Source organism: Montipora capricornis, chromosome 2, assembly GCF_036669925.1.
Source record: "Montipora capricornis isolate CH-2021 chromosome 2, ASM3666992v2, whole genome shotgun sequence".
In the NCBI taxonomy this organism is placed as follows: Eukaryota; Metazoa; Cnidaria; class Anthozoa; order Scleractinia; family Acroporidae; genus Montipora; species Montipora capricornis.
Window position 1 is genome coordinate 37,197,410 of NC_090884.1, and position 25,000 is coordinate 37,222,409.

Below are 25,000 nucleotides of genomic sequence, written 5' to 3' on the forward strand. Positions count from 1 at the left end.
ACTTGTTCGCTTTGTCAAATGCCCACGAAGCGATGCGCGTATGACGTCATGAGCCAAGTCTTGCGTGAAGACCGCTAACAAAATAATCGCAGGCTTCTCCAATGCCGTCCGAGTAATGACGGACAGATTTTTAGCGGTTTTTGGTTGGCTATTTCCCGACTTATCTCGCTTCTATCGTTCCAAATTTAAATGCATTGTATTATTTTCAACATATTGACTTAATTGACGTTGAAAAAATTCGAAAAGAAAACCAAAAATTCTCGCCATAGGGCACTTTAAGAGTGAGCAAAATTGAACGTTCTTCTCTTTTCTAACAGTCCTGGACTTTATTGAACACCGATCCTGATGCTTATAATGATGATTAAAGTTTTTTATTTTATTTTCAACGCATCTCCTTAAGACAGATTACAGTTCTTGAAAACCATAAAGTTACACTTTAAGGCCGGCGACTTGGACGGAACGATTTTTGCTTACGACTTTAGCATGCAACCAGCATAATGTCATGCCTTTCGACCATTTACACGCACACGACTCATGAACGTCAGTTGATTTGTATTAAAGTAATGTAGCTTAAGCTATAGTCGCATGCGAAAGTCGTAAGTAAAAGTCGTACCCATCGAAACACCCCTCCTCCCCTTACAAAGTCCTCTGGGGCCTGAGTAATGCTTGGTTCAAGGCCGTGTTACCCACCTAGATCTTCGTAATCCTGCCTAATGATGATGATGTACATGCAGACCGGGATTTGGAAGAAAAGGACACCGCAATTCATTGAACTAAGATCTTACCATCACCACCTAATTGCTTACATGCAGTGTTGTGCCTTCTAGGATGGGGTAAAATCAGACACCCAGGGAACTCCCATAATATTCTGCAGCAAGCGAAGATATCTCCAGTATCAGAATCCGTTTGCAAAAGGAAGAGTAAGTATTCGAAAGAAATAACATATTTTCATTCAATGACAGTACCAAAGTTTCACGACATTTAGCTGACCTTTTATCAGGGATAACTTGTGAATCCTGAAGAAGCAGCCTAAAGAATTTAACACACTTTCCTATAACTAGGCGGTGGCTTAAAGACGCCCGTTTGACATTTAACTGCAAAGGTAATACAAAGGGAAAAAAAGGTAATAACAATTGCACTGACAATGACAATACTACTGCTACCACTTACTACTACTACTACTACTACTACTACTACTACTACTACTACTACTACTACTACTACTACTACTACTACTACTACTACTACTACTACTACTATTCCTACTACTACTGCTACTACTCATAATAATAACGATAATGAAAATAATGAAGAGGATATTCCATTCGATTTAGATCAGCATTTTTTGCGTATGACTATCGACTGGATCCAGATAGCCTTCCTAAAGCGACAACAAGTCTTTGACAAATATCTTAGTTCTTATCACAATTACACGCATGGCTATCTTCTTCAAGACGAATAATTTTTTTTCGTTTCAGATGGCTACGGAATAACTAGAGCGATGCTTTGTGCTGGAGTTCAAGGAACCCGACTTGGTGGTTGCCATGGTGACAGCGGGGCTTCTTTCGTCTGCAGGGATAATGGTGGATTGTGGGTGCTTCAAGGTGCTGTAAGCTGGGGCTCAAGAGATTGTGACGCTTTCAAGAAGTACACGGTTTTTGCACGAGTTTCCGTCTTTAGAGAGTGGATAAACAAGTACATTGGATAGCAAAGTTGTTACCCGAGCGAGGATCGCATATGATTGATGGTTGAAAAAAATATTAACTGAAAAAAAAAAAGATTAATATTTGAAATTAATACAGAAGATTTGTTTGTCCTGTTTTGTTTTTCATAGTAATTTGAACATATTTGGAGCGTTTGCTCTAAGAGCAGTGCAGGTATGCTCATCTAGAGAACTCACGCATGGATACGTTAATTCAGTACAGTGGGTGCAAGTGAAGAATGAAAAGAAAAAGAAAATCCATTCACAGACGGACGAGATCGCAGTACTAGCATTTAATCGGCGGAGGCCAACAAGTTAGCTCTAAAGGGCCGAATATATAGGACAATGAAGAAAAAAAGTGATATATGTCTTCAATGCTTGTCCGCACAGTCAAGCAGGCAGGAGAAAATTTTGCCCCAATTCTACATAAGTAATACTGTAGTTCAAGGCAAAAGCGTCCAAACACATACGAGTATGAAGAATAGACGTGTATCTGTCCAGACAATAATCAAAAGGCCTAATATACCATGGTAGATTAAGAACCTTAATTAGCTCCCTTTTAAATGTCCGTATACCGTCAAGTGACCTAAGTTGAGCATCACTATTGTTCCATGCTTTGGTTGTAGATGGAAAAAGGGAATGTTTGAAAGGTTGTGTACGAGCTGAAAAGATGAAGAATTTCAAAGCAGACCTTAAGGAAAGTTGAGTTCGCTGGCGAACTCTGGTAGGCAATGGACCTCAGACTGTAGGAAGGAAGGAGTGCCGGAGATTATGAACAATCTTATAATAAAGCATTAATTTGTGAATCAAACGCCTAGCCCTCCGTGATTCCCTCCCAAACCCAAATGATTCAGTCAACAAGCGAGTCCTACTTGTGCCGTTAGCGACTTTACTTGCTTCATATTGGACAAATTCGTTAAGGTTGGGATTTTTCACTTGAAATGGTTCGAGTCTATAAGCTCTCAATCGACGATCTCACTCTCACCCTCCGAGGATTTATTTCTGTACTTTTCTGAAAAGTCAAACTGGGGCGAAATGAGACAAAATAAATACTAGGAAGTTATGGACTCTACATTTAGCTATTTGAGATCATACTCACAATTCTGTTTATCCTCTCCCTTTGCGTTTGTTGAACTTTTCAGTAGAGTATAATTGACGATAAACGTATTTCGAACTTGCTTACTGCGGTGCCGCTGCGGCTTGACCGCGTGTTCCCCTTTTTATGGGACTTCGTCGTCTCTTGGAAGTAATCGCGTCCCAGTCTTAATTCGTATTTCTTGCCCTACTCTGGCATAGGATGCAAAATAGTCGGTCTCAGAATATGAATACCCGTGCCAAATTACGTCACCATATTCCACAAGGGACCTCAGTAATAAGCGATTTGTATAATTTATGTTGGCTAGATCTCTGAACTCTGAATTTAATGCCTTTGAGTAAATTCAATCTCTTGCTGGCTTTCTGGTATAGTAAACATTGAAGATATGAGGTCGCCATGAAAGATTAGAACTCAACATTGTCCCTTGGTGGGTGGAGCAAGATACATTCTATGTGATAGTATTATCATATAAGAAATTCAGATAGACTGGTTTAGTGCGCCGGTAACAGAGAATGTCAAGCTTTCATTCTTTGCAGGTTTAATAGGCGTCCACCCAGTTGCGAATTTCAACTAAACCATTGTTTAATTTTGCAGTAGTCAGATCGGGAGTCTGATCGGGAGTTCCCACGACATCGTAAGTCGATCCGCATTTGGTAGACAATTCGATTGAACAGTGTTAGTTATATCGTTTAAAAAGTATGATTTAGAACAGGGGTGGCCCTAACGCTGAACCCTGAGGGACTCCTGCCTTAATGCTACACCCACCCTAAAATAAATCTAACTACAATCTTGGACAAAACTCTTGGGAAAAATTCTAACTTAAGCATCATTTGGCACGCACTCACAAGATATCTTGGTCCTTCCCCCCTTCCCCCCATACCAATGTTGGTAATGTGATGCAAAATACTGTGCAAGCCTTTGGTTGCTTTTTAAAACAACATTGGAATGAGGGGAGTGGGGAAAGTAGGAAGAATTTATTCTTTATCGCACAGACAAATTAGAGCGTCACAATTTCCCAACGAGTTTTGTCCAAGATTGTAGGTAAATTTAAATCAAACCAGGGGACTTTAATTAACCTAGGTTATTTATCAACTGTTTGAACAGGGATTTTCTTTATGGGGTGCGGTTAAAAAAAAGGGGTACGGTTTTTTTAGAAGGGTTGAAAACAAACCAAAAAAACCAAGAAATCGCCTTTCCTCTCCTCTCTATCTTTCTGTCTGCCCTATCCCTCTTAACCTTCCATCCCCTGATCGATGCGTCATATCTACCACTACTTTATGTACCCTTGACCCATTCAATTCCAATGTGTACATGAGAGAAATAAATCGCTTTGAACTGCATTTACCGAGTCTGAAATTCCTTAGTATTGAGACCTTCGCCGTAACTAACCGCTAAACCACAAAGGACTTGGACAAGCAGTCGCCATTAATTTAAATAGCAAATACTATTTCATTCCAATTCAACAACTTTGTCAAAATAAAAATTAATTAAGTGAAAAAAAATCCATTACAACCAAACACACTTCTTGGTAAAGTAATTGAAAAAAAATGGCTTTAGGAAAGTTGAAACCAAATTTGGAATTATTGACACTTGGATTGCATGCGCACCAAACAGGCTACAAATTACTGAAGACATGAATGTGTTATTAGACACAACTAAAATAATACGTTTCACTGCCGCATGCAAAAAGGCACTTGACCAGTGACACCTGTACAAGAGGTGCAAAAACAAGGAAATGATCTCTCATTGTTCAACTACATGCAAGTAATGACTGTTTAATAAAGGTTACAAACTTCGTGGACTACCAGAAAAAAATTCAACTTCAAGTACTTATAACCACAAAGGAGTTATACTGAATTACATTTGTACAAGTAACTGTACATCATTCAATAATCTACCTTCTAAAAGTCAATTGTCTTTTTCCTTCCAAAAACCAGAAAAATTATAATGAAACAAGGTCACATGAAGGTGATTCTTATTAAAAAAAGTTTTGTTTTCCTGTTGCTGTAAGGTAGAAAAAAAAAAAGCAGAATTAGTTATCATGCACAGTATGCATAACCCCAACCTTAATGCTAACCATATCAGTACTTAGACTTAATAACAACCAAAGGCGTTTTTACAGACTAACTCATGAAAAAGGTACGCTGACTACATCTCCTTCCTGATTTACTTACCAATGTACACGTACTTGCTAACAATTGATGGACTTTTTGTTGATGTTTCCTACTCTCAATTTCAACCTAGTTTCAAAATAAGTTTACCTAGGTTGAAATAATTTCAACCTGAATTTCAAATTTACCAGTAACATAGACAGTCACAGACTGAACAGACTCCACAAGATCACTTGTATATAAAACAAATAAGGTGGGGCCAAGGATACTACCTTGGGGGAGCCCGGAAACAACTGAGCTGGAGCTTGATCGATGTCCGTTCAAGACTGTGCGGGGAAATCTGTTTATTGCAAATACCTTTTAAGATATTCCTCCGCATTAGCCTCCATTGCAAGGTAGTTCCAGTCCAATACTGAGGATACTAATATGGTCTATGACCAATTTTCAACAATGATTTCTGCTTTGCGAGATTAAATTTCTTTGTTTCAGCTGGAAAAACAGAAGTTTCCGATTCATTTGGAGCTCCGAAGCAGAACAAGCATTTTACAGTGGATACCTTGAAGATCGATAGGTTTTGATCATACTTAAATCTAAACTCCCAAGTTCCTAAATATCGAACACTGAAATTTTAGTTCTGTTAGACCAATAAAAATGCAAATTCTGGCGCCATTCATGAAACCTAACAAATGACTATATTTGTCTCTGTTTCGCGGATAAGCAAATAGCAAATACATTCCGAATTTTTAGGATGGGAAATCAGCTTATTTCTTGCACACCAACATATAGTCCTCTTGGGGCTTGGTTGAGAGCGGCCGACACTTCATCAATACTTTTCCCGTTGCAGAACACGGTGGTATGTATCGTATGCGAACATGTAGATGTTACAGGTTGAAATTAAATTCAGGTCCATTTAAATCAAACTAGGTGAAAATAAATCAAACTAGGTAAATTTAAATCAAACTAGGGGAATGTAATTAACCTAGGTTATTTATCAAGGGATTTTCTTTATGGGTTTTTCTTTATTTCAACGATGATTCTCCTCTGCGTGATTAAATTTCTTTGTTTCAGCTGGAAAAGCAAAAGTTTCTGATTCATTTGAAGCTCCGAAGCAGAACAAATATTTTACAGTGGCGACCTTGAAGATCGATAGGTCTTTATCATACTTAAATGTAAACTCCCAAGCTCCTAAATATCGAACACTGAAATTTTAGTTTCTGTTAGACCAATAAAAATGCAAATTGTGGCGCCATTCATGAAACTTAACAAATGACTATATTTGTCTCTGTTCCGCGGATAAGCAAATAGTTGCTTGATGCTTATTTATTTATTTTTTTTTTTTTTCAAACATGCGTTTGATCAGAAGAGTGCTGTTCAATTTCACCGGCAAACAATGAATTTAGTTTATTGACGAGGTCACGATTTCTGTTAAAACTTTAATTTTCCAGTCTTCCTTCGGGAAACAACTCCTCAACCTGCAAAAACACAGAAGGAGCAGCTGGCCAGTTCCTTGAAAGAATGATGATAGATATATAATTGAATAAAACAGTGCTTTTACACGCAGTTCACATGAAAGTGTGAAGATGTTGCTATACGTTGTAGCTGCGTTGTTCACAGCGGCGTTGTGCTTGAACCCTGAAGGTAAGGTGAATAGTATTGCTAGGAAATAGTTCTTCTTCATAATTATTTTCTTCATCAACCTTTAACTGAAGACATCTTTCTTTTTCCGTAAAGGACAATCTTTCTTATACATTTTGCCTCTTTAGCATAAGTCTATCGTTTTCAAATCAATCCTCCAAGAAATCAGCACTGAATATTGGAATGCATCAATTGTACATTCAGTTATCTGAATGAACCCGATGTAAGAGGTATTGAATCCGTTATTGAACTCGATGTAATAGGTAATCTATGTGCAATTTATGTTCAAAAACTCGAAACTTGGGATCATTACTATTTCTGCCACACAAACATTTATCCGTTTTTAATCGCAAAGGATAAGAACCGGGAAGCTGGCTAAGTGTACGAAGTTCTTTTCAATTTTAAACCTCTTATCTTAATGATACAAAAGACACAGATTTGGAAGTCCATAGCCCAGAAGCCTCGATAAGCGATGGAATGCGTCCCACCAGTGCACTGTATTTTAAACGGCTACCGGCTAGGTTTTGTCTGAAAAACAAATGGCGGCATTGAGTTCGTTGCAGCATGTTTAAATAAGAACAATGGCTGTTGTGGGTACTAGTTTGCCGGCCAATCAAAGGTGTTCTGATCATAAAGCTCAGTCTTATTGGTCATTATTTTGCGGGACCTGGATTCTACTGAATTTAAGTATTGCCCTAAAATGATGGGCTTCGGCAAAGATTCCCCAATGATGTTTTGTCATCCAAGTATCACTTCTTTCGGATATCATGGTCCAAAGATATTACTTTTTTAACGTTGAGCATTATGCAAAAATTGCCAATTTTTTTTATCCTACTGGAGACCCCACCCCCCTCATTTGCTGGTCATTTCACCAAAAAGCTACCGATTCAGCGTTGATATCATGGAGTTTCGTAAACTTCAATAAATGAAAAATTTTAAAAATCCATGATATCACTGGTTCCTCTAATTGGTATAAAAAACCCCCTTTTGGGGATCTTGGCTCATGGATTACACATAGTAATCGACTGTGCTTCACCCAATTTAAACTATTTCCAACGAGAGATATAAGGGGGAGAGGTCCAACAGGTTATCATACATTCCAACTTTTTAGGATGGGGAATCAGCTTATTTCTTGCACACCAAGCGTATAGTCCTCTTAGGGCTTGGTTGAGAGCGGCCGACACTTCATCAATACTTTTTCCGTTGCATAGCACGGCGGTGTCGTCTGCGAACGCCTAGATGTTACAGTGACACCTGTACAAGAGGTGCAAAAACAAGGAAATGATCTCTCATTGTTCAACTACATGCAAGTAATGACTGTTTAATAAAGGTTTCAAACTTCGTGGACTACCAGAAAAAAAATTCAACTTCAAGTACTTATAACCACAAAGGAGTTTTATACTGAATTACATTTGTACAAGTAACTGTACATCATTCAATAATCTACCTTCTAAAAGTCAATTGTCTTTTTCCTTCCAAAAACCAGAATAATAATAATAAAACAAAGTCACATGAAGGTGATTCTTATTAAAAAACGTTTTGTTTTTCTGTTGCTGTAAGATAAAAAAAAAAGCAGTATTAGTTATCATGCACAGTATGCATAACCCCAACCTTAATGCTAACCATATCAGTACTTAGACTTAATAACAACCAAAGGCGTTTTTACAGACTAACTCATGAAAAAGGTACGCTAACTACATCTCCTTACTGATTTACTTACCAATGTACACGTACTTGCTAACAATTGATGGACTTTTTGTTGATGTTTCCTACTCTCAATTTCAACCTAGTTTAAAAATAAGTTTACCTAGGTTGAAATAATTTCAACCTGAATTTCAAATTTACCAGTAACATAGACAGTCACAGACTGAACAGACTCCACAAGATCACTTGTATATAAAACAAATAAGGTGGGGCTAAGTACTACCTTGGGGGAGCCCGGAAACAACTGAGCTGGAGCTTGATCGATGTCCGTTCAAGACTGTGCGGGGAAATCTGTTTAAATGCAAATACCTTTTAAGATATTCCTCCGCATTAGCCTCCATTGCAAGCTAGTTCCAGTCCAATACTGAGGATACTAATATGGTCTATGACCAATTTTCAACAATGATTTCTGCTTTGCGAGATTAAATTTCTTTGTTTCAGCTGGAAAAACAGAAGTTTCCGATTCATTTGGAGCTCCGAAGCAGAACAAGCATTTTACAGTGGATACCTTGAAGATCGATAGGTTTTAATCATACTTAAATGTAAACTCCCAATTGCAAGTTCCTAAATATCGAACCCTGAAATTTTAGTTTCTGTTAGACCAATAAAAATGCAAATTCTGGCGCCATTCATGAAACCTAACAAATGACTATATTTGTCTCTGTTTCGCGGATAAGCAAATAGCAAATACATTCCGAATTTTTAGGATGGGAAATCAGCTTATTTCTTGCACACCAAGCATATAGTCCTCTTGGGGCTTGGTTGAGAGCGGCCGACACTTCATCAATACCTTTCCCGTTGCAGAACACGGTGGTATGTATCGTCTGCGAACATGTAGATGTTACAGGTTGAAATTAAATTCAGGTCCATTTAAATCAAACTAGGTGAAAATAAATCAAACTAGGTAAATTTAAATCAAACTAGGGGAATTTAATTAACCTAGGTTATTTATCAAGGGATTTTCTTTATGGGTTTTTCTTTATTTCAACGATGATTCTCCTCTGCGTGATTAAATTTCTTTGTTTCAGCTGGAAAAGCAAAAGTTTCTAATTCATTTGAAGCTCCGAAGCAGAACAAATATTTTACAATGGCGACCTTGAAGATCGATAGGTCTTTATCATACTTAAATGTAAACTCCCAAGCTCCTAAATATCGAACACTGAAATTTTAGTTTCTGTTAGACCAATAAAAATGCAAATTGTGGCGCCATTCATGAAACTAACAAATGACTATATTTGTCTCTGTTCCGCGGATAAGCAAATAGTTGCTTGATGCTTATTTATTTTTTTCCAAACATGCGTTTGATCAGAAGAGTGCTGTTCAATTTCACCGGCAAACAATGAATTTAGTTTATTGACGAGGTCACGATTTCTGTTAAAACTTTAATTTTCCAGTCTTCCTTCGGGAAACAACTCCTCAACCTGCAAAAACACAGAAGGAGCAGCTGGCCAGTTCCTTGAAAGAATGATGATAGATATATAATTGAATAAAACAGTGCTTTTACACGCAGTTCACATGAAAGTGTGAAGATGTTGCTATACGTTGTAGCTGCGTTGTTCACAGCGGCGTTGTGCTTGAACCCTGAAGGTAAGGTGAATAGTATTGCTAGGAAATAGTTCTTCTTCATAATTATTTTCTTCATCAACCTTTAACTGAAGACATCTTTCTTTTTCCGTAAAGGACAATCTTTCTTATACATTTTGCCTCTTTAGCATAAGTCTATCGTTTTCAAATCAATCCTCCAAGAAATCAGCACTGAATATTGGAATGCATCAATTGTACATTCAGTTATCTGAATGAACCCGATGTAAGAGGTATTGAATCCGTTATTGAACTCGATGTAATAGGTAACCTATGTGCAATTTATGTTCAAAAACTCGAAACTTAGGATCATTACCATTTCTGCCACACAAACATTTATCCGTTTTTAATCGCAAAGGATAAGAACCGGGAAGCTGGCTAAGTGTACGAAGTTCTTTTCAATTTTAAACCTCTTATCTTAATGATACAAAAGACACAGATTTGGAAGTCCATAGCCCAGAAGCCTCGATAAGCGATGGAATGCGTCCCACCAGTGCACTGTATTTTAAACGGCTACCGGCTAGGTTTTGTCTGAAAAACAAATGGCGGCATTGAGTTCGTTGCAGCATGTTTAAATAAGAACAATGGCTGTTGTGGGTACTAGTTTGCCGGCCAATCAAAGGTGTTCTGATCATAAAGCTCAGTCTTATTGGTCATTATTTTGCGGGACCTGGATTCTACTGAATTTAAGTATTGCCCTAAAATGATGGGCTTCGGCAAAGATTCCCCAATGATGTTTTGTCATCCAAGTATCACTTCTTTCGGATATCATGGTCCAAAGATATTACTTTTTTAACGTTGAGCATTATGCAAAAATTGCCAATTTTTTTTATCCTACTGGAGACCCCACCCCCCTCATTTTCTGGTCATTTCACCAAAAAGCTACCGATTCAGCGTTGATATCATGGAGTTTCGTAAACTTCAATAAATGAAAAATTTTAAAAATCCATGATATCACTGGTTCCTCTAATTGGTATAAAAAACCCCCTTTTGGGGATCTTGGCTCATGGATTACACATAGTAATCGACTGTGCTTCACCCAATTTAAACTATTTCCAACGAGAGATATAAGGGGGAGAGGTCCAACAGGTTATCATACATTCCAACTTTTTAGGATGGGGAATCAGCTTATTTCTTGCACACCAAGCGTATAGTCCTCTTAGGGCTTGGTTGAGAGCGGCCGACACTTCATCAATACTTTTTCCGTTGCATAGCACGGCGGTGTCGTCTGCGAACGCCTAGATGTTACAGTGACACCTGTACAAGAGGTGCAAAAACAAGGAAATGATCTCTCATTGTTCAACTACATGCAAGTAATGACTGTTTAATAAAGGTTACAAACTTCGTGGACTACCAGAAAAAAAATTCAACTTCAAGTACTTATAACCACAAAGGAGTTTTATACTGAATTACATTTGTACAAGTAACTGTACATCATTCAATAATCTACCTTCTAAAAGTCAATTGTCTTTTTCCTTCCAAAAACCAGAATAATAATAATAAAACAAAGTCACATGAAGGTGATTCTTATTAAAAAACGTTTTGTTTTTCTGTTGCTGTAAGATAAAAAAAAAAGCAGTATTAGTTATCATGCACAGTATGCATAACCCCAACCTTAATGCTAACCATATCAGTACTTAGACTTAATAACAACCAAATGCGTTTTTACAGACTAACTCATGAAAAAGGTACGCTAACTACATCTCCTTACTGATTTACTTACCAATGTACACGTACTTGCTAACAATTGATGGACTTTTTGTTGATGTTTCCTACTCTCAATTTCAACCTAGTTTAAAAATAAGTTTACCTAGGTTGAAATAATTTCAACCTGAATTTCAAATTTACCAGTAACATAGACAGTCACAGACTGAACAGACTCCACAAGATCACTTGTATATAAAACAAATAAGGTGGGGCTAAGTACTACCTTGGGGGAGCCCGGAAACAACTGAGCTGGAGCTTGATCGATGTCCGTTCAAGACTGTGCGGGGAAATCTGTTTAAATGCAAATACCTTTTAAGATATTCCTCCGCATTAGCCTCCATTGCAAGCTAGTTCCAGTCCAATACTGAGGATACTAATATGGTCTATGACCAATTTTCAACAATGATTTCTGCTTTGCGAGATTAAATTTCTTTGTTTCAGCTGGAAAAACAGAAGTTTCCGATTCATTTGGAGCTCCGAAGCAGAACAAGCATTTTACAGTGGATACCTTGAAGATCGATAGGTTTTAATCATACTTAAATGTAAACTCCCAATTGCAAGTTCCTAAATATCGAACCCTGAAATTTTAGTTTCTGTTAGACCAATAAAAATGCAAATTCTGGCGCCATTCATGAAACCTAACAAATGACTATATTTGTCTCTGTTTCGCGGATAAGCAAATAGCAAATACATTCCGAATTTTTAGGATGGGAAATCAGCTTATTTCTTGCACACCAAGCATATAGTCCTCTTGGGGCTTGGTTGAGAGCGGCCGACACTTCATCAATACCTTTCCCGTTGCAGAACACGGTGGTATGTATCGTCTGCGAACATGTAGATGTTACAGGTTGAAATTAAATTCAGGTCCATTTAAATCAAACTAGGTGAAAATAAATCAAACTAGGTAAATTTAAATCAAACTAGGGGAATTTAATTAACCTAGGTTATTTATCAAGGGATTTTCTTTATGGGTTTTTCTTTATTTCAACGATGATTCTCCTCTGCGTGATTAAATTTCTTTGTTTCAGCTGGAAAAGCAAAAGTTTCTAATTCATTTGAAGCTCCGAAGCAGAACAAATATTTTACAATGGCGACCTTGAAGATCGATAGGTCTTTATCATACTTAAATGTAAACTCCCAAGCTCCTAAATATCGAACACTGAAATTTTAGTTTCTGTTAGACCAATAAAAATGCAAATTGTGGCGCCATTCATGAAACTAACAAATGACTATATTTGTCTCTGTTCCGCGGATAAGCAAATAGTTGCTTGATGCTTATTTATTTTTTTCCAAACATGCGTTTGATCAGAAGAGTGCTGTTCAATTTCACCGGCAAACAATGAATTTAGTTTATTGACGAGGTCACGATTTCTGTTAAAACTTTAATTTTCCAGTCTTCCTTCGGGAAACAACTCCTCAACCTGCAAAAACACAGAAGGAGCAGCTGGCCAGTTCCTTGAAAGAATGATGATAGATATATAATTGAATAAAACAGTGCTTTTACACGCAGTTCACATGAAAGTGTGAAGATGTTGCTATACGTTGTAGCTGCGTTGTTCACAGCGGCGTTGTGCTTGAACCCTGAAGGTAAGGTGAATAGTATTGCTAGGAAATAGTTCTTCTTCATAATTATTTTCTTCATCAACCTTTAACTGAAGACATCTTTCTTTTTCCGTAAAGGACAATCTTTCTTATACATTTTGCCTCTTTAGCATAAGTCTATCGTTTTCAAATCAATCCTCCAAGAAATCAGCACTGAATATTGGAATGCATCAATTGTACATTCAGTTATCTGAATGAACCCGATGTAAGAGGTATTGAATCCGTTATTGAACTCGATGTAATAGGTAACCTATGTGCAATTTATGTTCAAAAACTCGAAACTTAGGATCATTACCATTTCTGCCACACAAACATTTATCCGTTTTTAATCGCAAAGGATAAGAACCGGGAAGCTGGCTAAGTGTACGAAGTTCTTTTCAATTTTAAACCTCTTATCTTAATGATACAAAAGACACAGATTTGGAAGTCCATAGCCCAGAAGCCTCGATAAGCGATGGAATGCGTCCCACCAGTGCACTGTATTTTAAACGGCTACCGGCTAGGTTTTGTCTGAAAAACAAATGGCGGCATTGAGTTCGTTGCAGCATGTTTAAATAAGAACAATGGCTGTTGTGGGTACTAGTTTGCCGGCCAATCAAAGGTGTTCTGATCATAAAGCTCAGTCTTATTGGTCATTATTTTGCGGGACCTGGATTCTACTGAATTTAAGTATTGCCCTAAAATGATGGGCTTCGGCAAAGATTCCCCAATGATGTTTTGTCATCCAAGTATCACTTCTTTCGGATATCATGGTCCAAAGATATTACTTTTTTAACGTTGAGCATTATGCAAAAATTGCCAATTTTTTTTATCCTACTGGAGACCCCACCCCCCTCATTTTCTGGTCATTTCACCAAAAAGCTACCGATTCAGCGTTGATATCATGGAGTTTCGTAAACTTCAATAAATGAAAAATTTTAAAAATCCATGATATCACTGGTTCCTCTAATTGGTATAAAAAACCCCCTTTTGGGGATCTTGGCTCATGGATTACACATAGTAATCGACTGTGCTTCACCCAATTTAAACTATTTCCAACGAGAGATATAAGGGGGAGAGGTCCAACAGGTTATCATACATTCCAACTTTTTAGGATGGGGAATCAGCTTATTTCTTGCACACCAAGCGTATAGTCCTCTTAGGGCTTGGTTGAGAGCGGCCGACACTTCATCAATACTTTTTCCGTTGCATAGCACGGCGGTGTCGTCTGCGAACGCCTAGATGTTACAGTGACACCTGTACAAGAGGTGCAAAAACAAGGAAATGATCTCTCATTGTTCAACTACATGCAAGTAATGACTGTTTAATAAAGGTTACAAACTTCGTGGACTACCAGAAAAAAAATTCAACTTCAAGTACTTATAACCACAAAGGAGTTTTATACTGAATTACATTTGTACAAGTAACTGTACATCATTCAATAATCTACCTTCTAAAAGTCAATTGTCTTTTTCCTTCCAAAAACCAGAATAATAATAATAAAACAAAGTCACATGAAGGTGATTCTTATTAAAAAACGTTTTGTTTTTCTGTTGCTGTAAGATAAAAAAAAAAGCAGTATTAGTTATCATGCACAGTATGCATAACCCCAACCTTAATGCTAACCATATCAGTACTTAGACTTAATAACAACCAAATGCGTTTTTACAGACTAACTCATGAAAAAGGTACGCTAACTACATCTCCTTACTGATTTACTTACCAATGTACACGTACTTGCTAACAATTGATGGACTTTTTGTTGATGTTTCCTACTCTCAATTTCAACCTAGTTTAAAAATAAGTTTACCTAGATTGAAATAATTTCAACCTGAATTTCAAATTTACCAGTAACATAGACAGTCACAGACTGAACAGACTCCACAAGATCACTTGTATATAAAACAAATAAGGTGGGGCCAAGGATACTACCTTGGGGGAGCCCGGAAACAACTGAGCTGGAGCTTGATCGATGTCCGTTCAAGACTGTGCGGGGAAATCTGTTTAAATGCAAATACCTTTTAAGATATTCCTCCGCATTAGCCTCCATTGCAAGGTAGTTCCAGTCCAATACTGAGGATACTAATATGGTCTTTGACCAATTTTCAACAATGATTTCTGCTTTGCGAGATTAAATTTGTTTGTTTCAGCTGGAAAAACAGAAGTTTCCGATTCATTTGGAGCTCCGAAGCAGAACAAGCATTTTACAGTGGATACCTTGAAGATCGATAGGTTTTGATCATACTTAAATGTAAACTCCCAATTGCAAGTTCCTAAATATCGAACACTGAAATTTTAGTTCTGTTAGACCAATTAAAATTAAAAATTCTGGCGCCATTCATGAAACCTAACAAATGACTATATTTGTCTCTGTTTCGCGGATAAGCAAATCAGCTTATTTCTTGCACACCAAGCATATAGTCCTCTTGGGGCTTGGTTGAGAGCGGCCGACACTTCATCAATACTTTTCCCGTTAGAGAACACGGTGGTATGCATCGTCTGCGAACATGTAGATGTTACAGGTTGAAATTAAATTCAGGTCCATTTAAATCAAACTAGGTGAAAATAAATCAAACTAGGTAAATTTAAATCAAACTAGGGGAATTTAATTAACCTAGGTTATTTATCAAGGGATTTTCTTTATGGGTTTTTCTTTATTTCAACGATGATTCTCCTCTGCGTGATTAAATTTCTTTGTTTCAGCTGGAAAAGCAAAAGTTTCTAATTCATTTGAAGCTCCGAAGCAGAACAAATATTTTACAGTGGCGACCTTGAAGATCGATAGGTCTTTATCATACTTAAATGTAAACTCCCAAGCTCCTAAATATCGAACACTGAAATTTTAGTTTCTGTTAGATCAATAAAAATGCAAATTGTGGCGCCATTCATGAAACTTAACAAATGACTATATTTGTCTCTGTTCCGCGGATAAGCAAATAGTTGCTTGATGCTTATTGATATATATTTTTTTTTCCAAACATGCGTTTGATCAGAAGAGTGCTGTTCAATTTCACCGGCAAACAATGAATTTAGTTCATTGACGAGGTCACGATTTCTGTTAAAACTTTAATTTTCCAGTCTTCCTTCGGGAAACAACTCCTCAACCTGCAAAAACACAGAAGGAGCAGCTGGCCAGTTCCTTGAAAGAATGATGATAGATATATAATTGAATAAAACAGTGCTTTTACACGCAGTTCACATGAAAGTGTGAAGATGTTGCTATACGTTGTAGCTGCGTTGTTCACAGCGGCGTTGTGCTTGAACCCTGAAGGTAAGGTGAATAGTATTGCTAGGAAATAGTTCTTCTTCATAATTATTTTCTTCATCAACCTTTAACTGAAGACATCTTTCTTTTTCCGTAAAGGACAATCTTTCGTATACATTTTGCCTCTTTAGCATAAGTCTATCGTTTTCAAATCAATCCTCCAAGAAATCAGCACTGAATATTGGAATGCATCAATTGTACATTCAGTTATCTGAATGAACCCGATGTAAGAGGTATTGAATCCGTTATTGAACTCGATGTAATAGGTAATCTATGTGCAATTTATGTTCAAAAACTCGAAACTTAGGATCATTACCATTTCTGCCACACAAACATTTATCCGTTTTTAATCGCAAAGGATAAGAACCAGGAAGCTGGCTAAGTGTACGAAGTTCTTTTCAATTTTAAACCTCTTATCTTAATGATACAAAAGACACAGATTTCGAAGTCCATAGCCCAGAAGCCTCGATAAGCGATGGAATGCGTCCCACCAGTGCACTGTATTTTAAACGGCTACCGGCTAGGTTTCGGTCTGAAAACAAATGGCGGCATTGAGTTCGTTGCAGCATGTTTAAATAAGAACAATGGCTGTTGCGGGTAGTAGTTTGCCGGCCAATCAAAGGTGTTCTGATCATAAAGCTCAGTCTTATTGGTCATTATTTTGCGGGACCTAGATTCTACTGAATTTAAGTATTGCCCTAAAATGATGGGCTTCGGCAAAGATTCCCCAATGATGTTTTGTCATCTTTCCGCGCCATTTTAATTTATCGGCTACTTAACGTCACGTGGTGAACGAATATCACACAGTAACCCCGTTTGCGTCGAGAGCTGTCCTTCGATTCTTTCTGTCAAAAAGGAATAAAGCCAGCCAGATAGTTTCAGATTTTCATCTTTATTGTTACACATGGAAGAAAAAGGAACTCGTTTTGAAGAATCTAGTGATAGTTATATCATGAAAAAGCTGTTCGCAAATGACCGTTTTCTGGTTTGCTGGTATGTCGGCTGATGGTGTCCTTGCCTGAGAGATCGTCCTTGAAATTTCGCATTTTGCTCTCGAAGACTCACTTCTCGGCCAAATATTCATTTTTCGGAGGTTTCGCTAAATCCCTCCGACGAAGGGTAAAAGCTCGAAGCTAAAGCTTTCTTCAGTGGTCAATTTACCATATCAACCCAGCTGATCATAAACCCACTCTGTGCTTCATATCCCCACCGACGCAACACCACACTAAACCCATTTATTAAATTCTTAACCTCGGATAATGCAATTCTAGCTTTCTCATTGGTTCACTGGATCTCAGTTACCAGTCATTATGCCTGGGTTTGACCTTATATGCAAATAAGTGCGGCAAATGTCGCTCAGCATAAAATTCTTGGCGCCCGGAAGCCACAACACGTTTCGGTCGGTTCTTAAACTTGTAATGCCCACGGGTCGAGTTCGGGCTTGCAAAAACAAAGCAAAAGGTAATTAAAAAGCCATACAATAAACTACTTACTAACCGAGCTAGCTCGAGCCGTATTGGGGAATATTGGTCCTCGGTCGTTTTTTTACGGACCTCGCTGCGCGCGGGCCGTACTGCCACGACCTCGGGCCAATATTCCCCAGTACGGCCCTCGCGCTCGGTTAGTAAGAGGTTATAATCATCAAGCAGCTGTGTCATGGTTTCTTATAAAACAGCAACTATTGCTTAACAAAATGCACACAATAGTGTCACTGTGACGTAATGGGTTATTGCAGCAACAGGCAATTTATCTAGAACCTTCCTATAATTTGTCGAACGCGGTGATCCCTATATTTCAGCGCTGGAAAGTAATAAGCAGGTTAAAAATCGCTCTTTTTGCGGGTTTTTTTTTTTAATTCCCTCAAGCGGAGTAAATTCTCAGCCATCTTCACAATTGGAATATTTAAGGTGGCTCAGTCCAAATCTGCTCTAAAGATTGCAAGGAGTTTTGTCGTAGCCTGCTGATCACTTTCCATCAATAACAGATGAGCGTTACCGAGTTCCTTTTTGAGATACAAAATGTACAAAATATAGGATGTTTTTGGATGGCTTTGCTGTTATTATGGTGACCTATTACGTCACAATAATGGGTGCATCTTGTTACAGTTCAGTGAAGCCAAAATTGTTGTTTCAAATGGTACCAAAAATTGCCCTTTTGTGAAAAGTGTTGGAGAGGCAATCCTAGTAATAAAAGAGTCTCTTAAAATGGTTGAAACTAGTTTCAGCCACCTTAACTTTAATACATTAGCATATTGCTGGTATTAAAACTAAATAGAGCCGGTTGCACTCTTGCGGTACGAAAATGCTTCACACTAAATACGCCGTTGCTTTTCAAACAGATGTGGCCTAAATCGATTCAGGGTACCCATGTGTTCTTGCGCCAAAACGCCGGGTCAGGATTCTTCTTTGTTTTTGAGCAAAGCGACGCAGTATTAGTTTAGCAATACTCCTCGATAGTCAAGCACAGTTGCAAAGTAAACTCTCTTCGTTTAAAAAGATCAGATCCTAACAGACTTAAGTTGTTTGAGCTTGACGCATTTAGACTGTACACACCGCCTGTCGGATCACTTAGTGTCCCGTGTCAGAATTAAACGTTCACCCGCCTCATTTTCATTCCCAGTGGACTTGCAATTAAGACACACATGGTGGTGTTCTGTAAACCCAGGCCGAGCATGTATGATATTTATAAATCTTTACGTCCGAAAAAGGAACAGTGAACGGGAAAAGAGCGAGAATTGAACAATGAGGAAATAGGTCATTTGCAACAAACTGGTCACATGACTGATTACTGGTGAACTTAAAGCTCTGACTTTTTAAATTCCAGAAATGGAAAGCCTGTTAGTCTTAGCCAGAACACAAATTTTCAGAGAAATACCATGCACCTAGGGTAAAGATTGCATGACCATTTAAACACTCGAAAAATCCATACCTTTGTCTGCGAACGAAAAGCTTTTGACCTCCAGTGTAATTTTTCCTAATTACGCGCCACAAACTGAGCTCAGACTACTAATTTTACCATGGGTCAAATAAGCAAGAACCAATGTGCAAGGGTGGAAATTCTCAGACTTTCATATTTCCAAGGATGAATTTGAAATCATTGAAGCGTGACTGGGTGGCAAATCGCCCTTTTCCCATTCACATCCTTTTAAATTCCTGCAACTTTAACTATACCAGTTTTAATGATATACTTTTGAAAATCGGCATAATAGCATACTTTGAGCTGCTCTTCTTATTTCTGGAAAAATAATTTCATGAAACCAGCAGAATCATCGTATTTCTGAAAAGAAAGAGTTACGTGACGAATTGTTGCAAAAGGCATATTGCAAGTAATTATCTTGTCTACCCACTTTTTTCATCATCAGGCCCTTGCCGTGACACGGGAAGATATTGCAGCTACCATGTTCCTCGCGGTGATTGCAAACGAATGCAGATTGTGAGGGATAGATGTAAAAAGAGTTGTGGGCTGTGTGGTAATTAACAGTTTTAACATAAACTAAGCAGATGAAGTATAGAAATCCTTGAGGCAGGAAGATAATGGTGTAAACGGTGAATAATTACAGAAAAGGTATCACTTAATTAAATAGTTAGACTGATTGTAGTCAAGAAAACAGATGTCCCGACACTGGCAGATATTGCAGTTACCACGTTCCTCGCGGAGATTGTAAGAGAATGCAGATCGTGAGAGAAAGATGCAAAAAGAGCTGTGGCCTATGTGGTATTCATTTTTCAATATATTGAAAAGATAAACATAAGGACTGTTATTTGTTCTTTACCAAGAGCTTCTTTTTTCCTACTGGTCCTCGACGTCAACCCTTTCTCGATTTAAGTTACTGACACTGGCTGTCATATGCCGTTATCGTATGACTCGGTAACATATCCCTTCCGACCGTATTGCATGTCTTAAATGCCATTATAGAAACTTGTATAAAAACCTGTGTACTGGTTTTGATTGGAATCAATGCTTTTAACAACAGTTTTAACTGTGAACAACCATGCTACGATGTGGGTGACTTGAAATTAAAGGAAGTTTGGTGTTTTCGTTCCACTCGATATCCGGTCATCCTACGACCCGAAAAACATTGTGCGTAACAATTCTCATTTGTTTTCAACAAACAGTAAATTAATTCCAAATGCCTCCATTTACTCAATGGCGTATTTTCTACATTTTCCAATCTTCTTCCAAACAAAATTTGTAACGTTAACTCTTCCCATTTCGACCTAAAACACTTAACCAATTTTCACCCACCCTATCCTGACCGCTGTACTTTTTACCTGGTTGCCTATTATGGGCAAACCCAGTCGAGGTCTACGTTTAGTTTGTTTTTTTTATTTTTTTTTTTTTTTTTCTTTTTTTTTTTTTTTCCGTGTCGGTAAAAGTCTTGCCTGTCACTCCCCTGGTAAGTAGTGTCTTTGTGTATAGAGCCTTCTGCGCGTATTTTCTTAGGATCGAGAGGGTAGTGGAACTGCGTAGATTTCTCTTGTGGACAAAGAGAATCATTAACTTAGCCTGCAATGGCGTCGAAAGTCATGCAACGCGAATGGCGTTTTAGTGGATCCTTAAACAAAATATACCCTTATGGAGCTCAATAATGGAAAGTCAGTTGGATAAACTAGGCATGAATCTCAAAAGCGACGAGTACTGGACTTCGACAACAATCTATCGCCCGTCGAGACGAAATCAAAGTGAGCTGTACTTACCTGAAGTACATAGTAATTTGCAACAATTGAGTTTCTTGTCTTCACGCACGCAATGAAATAGGAAGAGGTTTTCGCCTCTAAGAGCAAATATGTTGTTTGCTTCAATAAAATTTTCGCTGGAAAAGGATTCTGTGGTATTTTCTGCCTTTGTGAATTATAATATCATGTTGTGTATTGAATTTGCGAGCTTAAGGTTGAAATGTGATATGGGAGAAGTTTTTTAGTATTGCTCTGTAAGCAGGAAGGGTTCACAGGCCTGTTGGAAGCGTGCTTGAGTTTCAACAAAATGAGCCCCAAAATCAGTGAAAACTTGTGACGCAGATGAGTAATAAAGTAGCTGCTATTTCCAAAATGATGGAATTACCTGGTGATAAATAACGTCGTACGTGTCTTGGAGAGTAAATTTTGACTTTGCATAAACAAGAGTTGGGCGATTGTGATCTTTGTTTTGACTTCCGATCGCTCATTTCATTGTCAAACTTTATAACACTTGACAGAAAAAGAAACTTACAAAAACCCGGTATCTTGCCATCATTTGACACAGATGCTTCACTGTTTGGCGAGTAAACATGCCGCGGTAACTTAATCACGGCGCCCGCTGAATTCCGGCCATGTCACTTTCGATTTTGCAATTTACTTGAACGTAGCAAAAATCTCCCAAAATGTTTGTCGCTGATCGTAACTTTTTATATTCTATATTCACGGTTCAAAATTAATGATGTTTTCATGTCGTAAATATTTTATTCTCGATCGACCGTCCGGGAAACTTCCTTCTGCTCTTTCTGAAAACTGTGTATCAATAGTTATTTGCTTTTTCATCAATATTTGTTTTGCATAAAGCAAGCTAACAGAATCTGTACCTTGCTGAGTTCGCATTTGTTAGCGTTAATAGTATTTTCGGTCAGATGTTTCTGTTTTTTATGAGGGGTTTATTGTTTTGGTCTCCCATCCTGAAACTAACCCCGCGAAACAGGGCTTGACTTCAGTGAAGTTTAGTATTACAAACCTGTCAGATGCTCAGAGGGCACACTTGTGGTGAAAAGAAGTTGTGAGGCAACTTGAAAATTATCAACATGTCAGCCCAGAAGCCAATGTTTCTCGCTTCTCTTTTATTTGTTATTCTTCAAAGACTGGAATGCTGTATTTCAATACCACACAATTCAGTGCCTTCTGATTTTCTGTAACACGTACCACAGGCAACCCAGTGTATGCTTCACAGAAGCATCTCGTTACAAAAATAACTCTCTTCTCTTTTGTCGACCACTTTGATGCCAGCTTCACACAATTCACGTAATCAAAAGCTCTTTTCCGTAATCTTTATGTGCTAAACCGCTGTACCATTACTGACAACATAGGCACAGTTCCCTTAACACTATGCTGTATTACCAAGAAGTCAGTAATAACTACTATTACACCATCACAGATGTACGACACAATGTATTGTTGAAAAATCTTTGTGATAAAAGAGCTATGTCACGCAAATGATGTAATTTCATGACACTCACAATTCGCTAAGAGCATGAGTTGAGTTTAATGTAAACAATTCTCGCACTAGTAAGTCGTAGCAATAAATTGGATTAACCAAAAAGTTAAAGAAATATTGTTGACTTCCCAAATAAACTTCATTTTACACTATAATGACATAAGAGATATTTTTCTGAGGTTAAGAACTTGTCTACCTATTAGTCATTTGTCAGAGAGAAAAAATTCCTGTCTCCTCGCATATCACCTTTCAACGCACGTATGCACATTTGTTAAGCTCGAATATTACACAGCATGATGCTATTAGTGGCAAAAAAACCCTTCATATTTCATTGCGTGCGTGAAGACAAGAAACCCAATCATGTCAAGTAACCATACCCAACAAAATAAATTTCAGGATCAAATCCTTTCCTGAAGAACCTTTTCCTTGAATAATGAAGCACAAAATAGACGACAAGCTTTCTTTCAAATAATTCTTGGCTCTCACATTTCCAATTACTTTTTACCTGAAGACTGTGAAGAATAAAGCACAAATAAATACAAATAGCCGGACAAAAGGGATCACAGATCCACTTAAGGTTCTTCGATTCCTTCTCTGTTTTGGTTGAACCCATAAGTTACCAGAAAATTTTCCATTTGGTTTCAGTGTTGTACATAACATCAACCTTGGTAAAATATTAGAAATACAGCTCCCTTTGATTACGGCTCGACGGGAAAAAGATTGTTGTCGAAGTCCATTACTCGTCGCTTTTAAGATTCCAGATATTTATTTTTCATTCCCTGTCTTGTTTATCCAATGGACGTTCCATTCTTGAGCTTCATGATGGTATATTTTGTTTAAAGATGCACTAAAACACCATTCGCGTTACAATGACTTTCGACGCCATTGCAGTTTAATTAAATGTTCTACTGTGTCCACCGGATAAAATATATGCATTTCTAGTACCCCCTCAGACCTACCAAACATCAAAGACACCACTTAGCAGGGGAAGGACAGGAAAGACTTTTCCCGACACGGAAAAATTAAACAAGCAAACAAATTAAACGCATTTTCTATCTGGTCACCAATGGCAACCCAGTAATAATATATTAATGTAGTTAATGTGGACTTTGGACTACGGAATTGAACTTGATATTGACTAAGATACTGTAAAGAAAATCGAAGAAAAATCCACTGAAATACTGTAAAGTTCAGAGGAAATCGGCTAAATATCTTCGAGCAAAGTGTAGGCTACCTGTAGCCTCTTGTTTTGTTTTTCTCGTTTCGCGGCGGACATATGACACTTTTCGATGGAAAAAAGCCGTTCTAAAAATAAATATACTCGGGAAAGGGTTGACTCAAGGAGTAATTGTAGATAGAGACTCCATTTGATGAGCTCCTGACATCAAGGACTCTACTTAGAGTTATTTGCATCGTGCTTTCTCCATCCCATACTGTAAAAAACAAACTAAAACCAGGAACCCATGGCCCGGAGCCTACACCTCTGCTCGATATTTAAGATTAACTCTTTAAATTTAATATTGTTAATATCGACAGCGTTCTTCTCAAGCAAACCTGTATATCTAACAATGAAATATAACCGCTTTCATTTTATTACCTTCAGGAACACAGCCCCCACCAAACACTCCACCACCTCCACCAGGAACTATTCCACCTGCGACAAACAAGGCCTCTTCAGGTAAACAACACCTATATTTCATTTCTCGTGAAATATGCACGTTGAGTTCCATATTAGAGTTCTCTGTCTATCATGTTTTTTCTATTTAATGTCACTGCTGCAAACCTCACATTGCTTGTTCTACTATCACACAGGTTCTTGTGGTGTCTCTCCAGTAAATTATGGACGTGTCATAGGGGGAGATGATGCAAGACCCGGGGCCTGGCCATGGCAGGTCTGTTCGTCACCAGCTGACCGCTGGCCTTGCCTTTTATCAAAAGGACAAGTGTATACTACTTTTAAACATCTACATCTACATGTTCCAGCGCTCGGCAAAGTCCCTTTTTGACTTATGACTGTTTCTGCTTAGGTGGCCTCAAACATCAAAAGCCTTTTAAGAGACATCACAACACTGTGTACATGTGTAGGTTCTTAGGCGTCTCACAGGGAACTCGCGAACATGGAAGATAATTGTGAGCCGGGGCCTACGGTTTGTAGTCTTTACCCGACAAGACTTGAGGTCTTGTCGGGTAAAGACAAGTCAAACCAGGTCAGACAAGTCCGATCAGGGTCAGGGTTCGAACTCACAACCTCCCCACGCATGACAGCCCGATGCTCAACCAACTGAGTCACCAAAGCGCGGTGCACGTTGCTTTAAATTTTGCGATCGTGTTGAAAATTGTGTCCTAGAAACCGTGGAAACAGAGCAGATGACAAAATATCTAATTTTGACTTCTTAAAATTGGGAAAATAGTTTCATTACTTACATAGCTTGAAGTCT

The 25,000-nt window shown here is 38.0% G+C and overlaps 2 protein-coding genes across 3 annotated transcripts in view; both read left to right on the forward strand.

Moving 5' to 3' along the window:
• LOC138020489 (zinc metalloproteinase nas-15-like) overlaps window positions 1–1,798 on the forward strand; it is a 27,649-nt gene extending 25,851 nt beyond the window's left edge. The window contains exons 14-15 of the mRNA XM_068867471.1: window positions 828–920; window positions 1,479–1,798. Coding sequence (XP_068723572.1) covers window positions 828–920; window positions 1,479–1,708 — 323 coding nt within the window. The 3' untranslated portion in view covers window positions 1,709–1,798. The remainder of the gene's footprint in view (window positions 1–827; window positions 921–1,478) is intronic.
• A 14,402-nt stretch (window positions 1,799–16,200) lies between these two features.
• Window positions 16,201–25,000, forward strand: part of LOC138020473 (chymotrypsinogen A-like) — a 15,545-nt gene continuing 6,745 nt past the window's right edge. Inside the window, exons 1-4 of one of the 2 annotated variants that reach the window (XM_068867456.1) lie at window positions 16,201–16,388; window positions 19,744–19,851; window positions 24,166–24,240; window positions 24,375–24,454. In XM_068867456.1, coding sequence (XP_068723557.1) covers window positions 16,331–16,388; window positions 19,744–19,851; window positions 24,166–24,240; window positions 24,375–24,454 — 321 coding nt within the window. In that variant the 5' untranslated portion in view covers window positions 16,201–16,330. The remainder of the gene's footprint in view (window positions 16,389–19,743; window positions 19,852–24,165; window positions 24,241–24,374; window positions 24,455–25,000) is intronic. The other variant, XM_068867464.1, reaches the window with a different exon arrangement.